This window comes from Ammodytes marinus, assembly GCF_949987685.1.
Source record: "Ammodytes marinus genome assembly, chromosome: 3".
NCBI lineage: Eukaryota > Metazoa > Chordata > Actinopteri > Uranoscopiformes > Ammodytidae > Ammodytes > Ammodytes marinus.
Window position 1 is genome coordinate 33,757,189 of NC_137232.1, and position 7,500 is coordinate 33,764,688.

The following is a 7,500-nucleotide window of genomic DNA, read 5'->3' on the forward strand; positions in this document are numbered from 1 at the left end:
AAACCACAAAGCAGCTTCACCCCAGAATCATAGAGCCTGTTGACACCGAGATCCAGCTCTCTGAGATGGGAGGGGTTGGACTTCAGAGCTATGGCCAGAAAAGCACAGCTGATCTCTGACAAATGGCAGTAGCGCAATCTGAATAAAACATACATCATGTTAATAGAGAAAAAATAACAATACAATCAGTTGAGTTGTGCTCAACATAACTTTGAGAAATTAAACTATGAACAAAGAAAATGTATACCGTGTGGATAGTAGTTAATTTTTGTACATACATTAAGTTAAATGCAATTGTGTCTAATGGTAAAAAGTCAGTGAACCCACCTCAGAGTCTCCAGTCTACAGAGTGGATTCGCCAGGAAAAAACTCAGCAGCTTCACTCCTGAATCACTCAGTCTGTTGTCGCGTAGATCCAGCTCTCTGAGATGGGAGGGGTTGGACGTCAGAGCTGAGGTCAGAGAAGCACAGCCTTCCTCTGACAAACCGCAGCCCCTCAATCTGAATAAAGAATAAATGATGTGAACACTGGTCACATCATGGAAAACAGAACACTCCATGAGCTACAGTGAGTGAACTTACCTCAGTATCTCCAGTCTGCAGTTTGGACTCTCCAGTCCAACTGACAGAACCTTCACTCCTGAATCCAGCAGGTTGTAGTTTAAGCTCAGGTCCAGTTCGACCAGATGGGAGGGGCTGGACCTCAGGGCTGACACCACAACTTCAAGGTGAGTCGTTGAGGGCTCACAGTTAATAAATCTGTAATGATACATTTGAAACAAAATGTTTTTTTTTTTTTTTTTGGCATTTTCAAGCTTTATTGGATAGTACAGAGTTAAAATGGGGAGACAGAGAGAGAGAGAGAGAGAAGGGGGATGACCTGCAGTAAAGGTCCACGGGTCGGATTTGAACCCGCGACCACTGCAACGAAGGCCGGAGCCAATATGGTTCGCGCTCTATCCACTACACCACCAGAGCGCCCTAAACAAAATGTTATTATGAAAGAGGGCAACTGATGAGAGATGTAAATCAGACCTGTACTCACAGAGCCTTTCTGCAGTTCCTCACAGCTGGAATCAGTCTCAGTCGTCCCTGGTCTGATGTGGTGTATTTCTCCAGGTTGAACTCGTCCAGAACCTCCTCTGACATCTGCAGCATGTAGGCCAGAGCAGAGCAGTGGATCTCAGACAGTTTCTCCTTAGATCTGTTCTCTGACTTCAGGAACTCCTGGATGTCCCGATGAACTGAGAGGTCGTTCATTTCCATCAGACAGTGGAAGATGTTGATGCTTCTGTCGGGGGAGATCTCATCATTGTTCATCTCCTTCAGGTTTCTGATGGCTCTCTGGGCGATCGCAGGACTGTTGTCTGTTGTTGGACCCAGCAGGCCTCCCAGGAGTCTCTGGTTGGACTCCAGAGAGAGGCCATGAAGGAAGCGGACAAACAGGTCCAGGTGGCCATTTTTACTTTCAAGGGATTTCTCCATGGCGCTCTTCAGGAAAAGATCGAGGGACGAGTGCAGGCTATAATTGTACCCAAAAAAACTAAGAATCTTCCCGACAGAAGACTTTTGGTTTTGGTGCCTGTGTTTGCAGTCTCTTAGGAAACCCTCCAGCACCTTTGTGTTCCTGCTGGTGTAACAGTGGTACATGTAGACTGCAGCCAGAAACTCCTGAATGCTCAGATGGACGAAGCAGTAGACCGTTTTCTCAAAGATCACACTTTCTCTTTTGAAGATCTTGGTACAAACTCCTGAGAACACCAAGGCCTCTGTGACATCCAGACCACACCGCTCCAGGTCTTCTTGGTAGAACATGACGTCTCCTTTCTCCAGATGCTCAAACGCCAGCCTCCCCAGCTTCAGAAGAACTTCCCTGTCAGCTTCCGTCAGCTCCTCTGGACTCATCTCAAGTCCCTTTTCATACTTCTGCTTCTTCCTCTGCGTCTGAACCAGCATGAAGTGTGAGTACAGGCCAGTCAGGGTGTTGGGCAGCTCTCCTCTCTGGTCTGCGGTCAACATGTGCTCCAGAACTGTAGCAGTGATCCAGCAGAAGACTGGGATAAGACACATTACGTGGAGGATCCTGGATGTCTTGATGTGTGAGATGATTCTGCTGGACAGCTCTTCATCACTGTATCTCCTCTTGAAGTATTCCTCCTTCTGTGGGTCAGTGAAGCCTCGTACTTCTGTCACCCTGTCAACACACGAAGGAGGGATCTGATTGGCTGCTGCAGGTCGGGAAGTTATCCAGATGAGAGCCGAGGGAAGCAGATTCCCCTTGAAGAGGTTCGTCAGCAGCACGTTGACTGATGACTTATGTGTGACATCAGACACGACCTCAGTGTTGTGGAAATCCAGTGAAAGTCTGCTTTCATCCAGGCCGTCAAAGATGAACAAAACCTTACAGACAGCGAGCTTCTCCGCTGTGATCTTCTGTGATGTTGGATGGAAAACATGGAGGAGTTTGAGAAGACTGTACTGCTCATCTCTGATCAAATTCAGCTCCCTGAACGAAAGCAGAATCAGCAGACTGACATCTTGGTTTTCTGAGCCCTCTGCCCAGTCCAGAGTGAACTTCTGCACTAAGAAGGTTTTTCCAATGCCAGCGACTCCGTTCGTCAGTACGACTCTAATGTGTCCCTGTTGGTCATTCAAGGCTTTGAAGATGTCGTGGCACTTGATTGGATTGTCATGGAAGGTCTCCATCTTGGAAGCGGTCTCAAGCTGCCTCACCTCATGTTGGGTATTAACGTCTTCACTCTGTCCCTCTGTGATGTAGAGCTCCGTGTAGATCCTGTTGAGGAGAATTCCACTTCCATCTGTTTGGTCAGTTCCTTCAGTCACACGTTCACATCTCCTCCTCAGACTGACCTTATGTTCATCTAACACCTCCTGTAGAGCACCACTTACTAGGACAGAGACAAAAATAATTAAATTTGACAATGGGGTGATTATGTTCATTGCCAATATGAAAACAATCAATATAACAACATTTAAAGGTGCAGTGTGTAATATGACATCATCAAGAAAGTTCTACAAAGTTCTAGAATGCAACACTCCCTGGGTAACCCCAACCCTTTTGAATAATAACAGAAGCTACAGTGGCCTTCAAGGACAAGAACAATTCTGAATTGTAAACGATGCACCTGATGACATTCCAACTATGACACTTTCAAAATGGCGGTGACAAGGCCTTGGTCCAAAATATGCAGAAATATGGACGTATATGAGACCCTTTCTAAGGGAAAAAATAAAAATAAAAATAAAATGTTCAGCTATTATGCACTAAATATAATGTACTTATGGATATTATAATTACTTTCTACAAAATCTGCTAGGAAATAAAACCCAAAATTCTACACACTGCAGGTTTAAAGATGTACAAGTTATAAATTGGGGCGGGGCACTTGTGGTGCAGTGGCTGACAGATCTTAGTCTTACTTTGTGTAGTGCTGGTCTGCCTGGCCGTTTGCAGTCCAGGTCTGGTCGTGGATATTTGTCCACAGCTGGTAGAGACCGGATCCTGCAGGACGTCCTGACACAAAGCACTCGTCTGCCCCTCTCTGTGGACACATTTATTTTTTTAATCAATTATTTGTTGCTGTTGAGAAATATCCAGATTTGTCAAGCTGCTTACTCTGTGTCTGAGGGTCCAGGTTCATTACTAAAGTTTGGAAGGATCTCTATGGACCGGTCACTCTTCATAGACAGACAGCAGGAGACTGCAGGCCCTGATCTGTTTGAAGATGTTTTTATTGTTATCATGTAAAGATGCAATGAGTAATCAACATTGATAGCTATAATAGCTACCGGAACACAATTTTAGATCCTGTTTTAGATTTTAGTTCAAATTATAATATACAAACAAATAAAAAGATTAACTGAAGGCACAGGTAACACAAAAGTGATGCAAATAATTTAGTTGGTTTTAGTTCTCTTACTCTGTGTCTGAGGGTCCAGGTTCATTACTGAAGTTTGGAAGGCCCTCTATGGACCGGTCACTCTTCATAGACAGACAGCAGGAGACTGCAGGCTCTGATCTCTGGTACTGAACTCTGCAAACACCAAGATGTTTTTATTCAAACACAAGGCTTAACATTGATACCTGTAATAGCTACCGGAACATAACATATATAAACAAAACAGCAGAATAGCTCTGTCCACATCGCATCGAAGAATATCTAAAGTTTACCTGCAAGATTTGTAAGGCAGACCTTGTTTTACATGGAAGCACATCAGCAATGCATTGATAGGAAGATGGCACCACTGTTTTCTATTTCTATTATTTCTATTAGTTCAGTATTTTAGATTTTAGTTCAAATTATAATATACAAACAAATAAAAAGATTAACTGAAGGCACAGGTAACACAAAAGTGATGCAAATAATTTAGTTGGTTTTAGTTCTCTTACTTTGTGTGCGAGGGTCCAGGTTCATTCCTGAAGTTTGGAAGAACCTCTATGGACCGGTCACTCTTCATAGACAGACAGCTGGAGACTGAAGGCTCTGATCTCTGGTACGGAACTCTGCAAACACAAAGATATTTAAAATTGTACGGGTCTGTATAGCAGACAGCTAAAATAAGCTAGTGTTTAGATGTGTTTGTGTTAATATTTAAAAGTTATCGATATTCATTTGCTAAACATTTATTGCATCTATAGAATCAGATTAAGAATTTAAGCTTCAACTTAAAAGTTATGAATCAGGATCTTCTGATAGAACTTATTTGTTCGTGTACAAGGCGGCTGTGTTGAAGTGTGTAGGGCGGTTCGGTCGTCCACTGGGTTACAGGGTCGGTGGTTCGATCCCCCGTCTCCCCGCCACATGTCCAAGTGTCCCTGGGCAAAGAGACACTGAACCTTAAACTGCTCCTGATAGTTAGCTTGCACCCTGCGTGGTAGCTGCTGCTGCTATCGGTGTATGAATGTGTGTGTGAATGGGTGAATGTGTACAAAACAATGTGAAGCTCTTTGGGTCTGTGAAAAACCAGGGAAAAGGGCTATATACGAAAGTGGAGTCCATTTACAATTTACGTATACACATGTATATTACTGAATATCTTCCTAGTAAATATATTAAAATGTCCATCTTATTTCTTCAGTTTTTGCTACTTTTATATGCATTGGTGTATTTTATAGATCCTATAAACTGCATGACTATTGTGTAATTGTAAATTGTATGATGATCATAAAGCTGAACTTTGAACCTGTATCTGTAAGGCAAGGCAATTTTATTTATAGAGCACATTTCAGGCACAGGGCCACTCAAGGTGCTTCACAGGGTTAAAATCAAATAAAGAATACAAATACAAAAAAGGAACACATTTAAAACATGGATACAAATACAACATTTAAATAAAAGAATTAAAACATTTTACCAAAAAAAAAAAAAAAAAAAATTACAGGTTAAAAGGGAAACAAGATAACAGAACAGTGGTGTAGTGTACAATATCAGGCTACATTAAAGGTGCTATGAGGAACTTTTAAATATTTCTGAAACAGTCAAATTTTTCCTCAGATGATCATAAATTACATGTAACAGCAAACGAGACCATCAGTGCAAAGAATGCTATTTTTTTTCAATAGTTTTTCTTAATATCTTTGTCATGGGTATACGCTCACCCAGGAACAACAGCTTTTGTCCAAAGGGGGCGCTAGAATAAACACAAACTGAAAGTTCCTCGGAGCACCTTTAATCAGCAACTTACCTTGTTTTTGAGGGTCCAGGTTCATTACTGAAGTCTGGGCAGTTGGAGACAGCAGAATCCAATCTGTCCTTTTCCTCCGAATCGCTCATCCTCTCAGGTTCCTCAACAACTCCAATGGCCTGAATGAATATCCATAGTCCAAGTCACAAAACCGAACGCTTTAAAATATCGGGAGTGTGTCTGTGTGTGTGTGTGTGTGTGTGTGTGTGTCTGTGTGTGAGTGTGTGTGTGCGTGTGTGTGTGCGTGTGTGTGTGTCTGCGTGTGTGTGTGTCTGTGTGTGTGTGTGTGTGTGTGTGTGTGTGTGTGTCATGTTTGTGAGTAAAAACCGAGGTTCAAAAGTGATTTCCCGTAAACAGAGAAAGGAGAGGTTAGTTTCTTCAGGTGATCCCAGGTAAATGTTCAACAGACTAAACAATATATAACTGGGAAAGTTCAGAGTCCATCTGATATCAATACAGAAGAAAGGGAGGGACAGGCAGAGTGTAAGATTACAACATTATCGCACAGTAGGATGGATGGACAGAGGGACGGACAGACAGACGGACAGACAGACAGACGGACGGACGGACGGACGGACGGACGGACGGACGGACGGAGAGACAGACAGACAGACGGACGGACGGACGGACGGACGGACGGACGGACGGACGGACGGACGGACGGACGGACGGACGGACAGACAGACAGACAGACAGACAGACAGAATTCAACAGTTTGAGAATTTGAGAAGTCCTGGTTGACTAGAAAATACAGACAGCCGAAGAAAAATATGTCTAACCTGTTTTCTGAGTTAAAGGTGCAGTGTGTAATATGACATCATCAAGTAAGTTCTACAAAGTTCTAGAATGCAACGCTCCCTGGGTAACCCCACCCCTTTTGAATAATAACAGAAGCTACAGTGGCCTTCAAGGACAAGAACAATTCTAAATTGTAAACAATGCACCACTATGACACTTTCAAGATGGCGACACTAGGCCTTGGTCCAAAATATGCACAAATATGGACATATAATGAGACCCTTTCTAAGGGAAAAAATAATAATTATAATTACTTTCTACAAAATCTGCTAGGAAATAAAACCCCAAATTCTACACACTGCAGGTTTAATGCAACGGTCTTTATATATTGCATACTATTCTTTCTCTGGCTGAACCAGTAAAACAAGGTGTGTTCATTCCTCTAGTGTTTCCTGAACCGTCCAGAGCCCTTAGGTCGTCTGGGACAGGTCTACTTACAGTCCCCAGAGTTAGGACTAAACGAGGAGAAGCAGCTTTTAGTTATTATGCACCAAATATCTGGAACAAACTCCCAGAAAACTTGAGGTCTGCTGCAACTCTCAGTTCTTTTAAATCGAGTCTGAAGACTTTTTTGTTTCCATTTTAACCTGCAATTTTTATTTTCAATTTTTATTTTATTTGCTTCTTTTCATTCGCTTTTAAATGTTTTATAATATGTTTTATGTATTCTAATCTTGCCCCTGTAAAGCACTTTGAGTGGCCTTGTGTCTGAATTGTGCTATATAAATAAACTTGCCTTGCCTTGCCTGCAGTGTGTAGGAGTTTTTATGAGGTTACTTTTTGTGAGTTTCTGAAATTTAAATGCTAGAAATTCTGAATGGTTCTGCACCTCTCCGCATGTCCTCGGCTGCCAGCTGTTTGATGTCTTGACCCAGTAAACAATTATCTGTAACACACACACACACACGCTGACATGCACGCACACACACACACACACACGCTGACATGCACTCACACACACACACGCAAGCAGGCACACACACACACACACACACA

The 7,500-nt window shown here is 42.7% G+C and overlaps 1 protein-coding gene across 1 annotated transcript in view; it reads right to left on the reverse strand.

Moving 5' to 3' along the window:
• Positions 1–5,795, reverse strand: part of LOC307248479 (NLR family CARD domain-containing protein 3-like) — a gene marked incomplete at both ends in the record, with an annotated part of 6,586 nt that extends 791 nt beyond the window's left edge. Inside the window, 7 exons of the mRNA XM_080024874.1 lie at positions 1–138; positions 328–501; positions 1,046–2,909; positions 3,442–3,563; positions 3,942–4,055; positions 4,412–4,525; positions 5,707–5,795. The exon at positions 1–138 is cut by the window's left edge and continues 36 nt beyond it. Coding sequence (XP_079881000.1) covers positions 1–138; positions 328–501; positions 1,046–2,909; positions 3,442–3,563; positions 3,942–4,055; positions 4,412–4,525; positions 5,707–5,795 — 2,615 coding nt within the window. The remainder of the gene's footprint in view (positions 139–327; positions 502–1,045; positions 2,910–3,441; positions 3,564–3,941; positions 4,056–4,411; positions 4,526–5,706) is intronic.
• Positions 5,796–7,500: the final 1,705 nt, after the last annotated feature.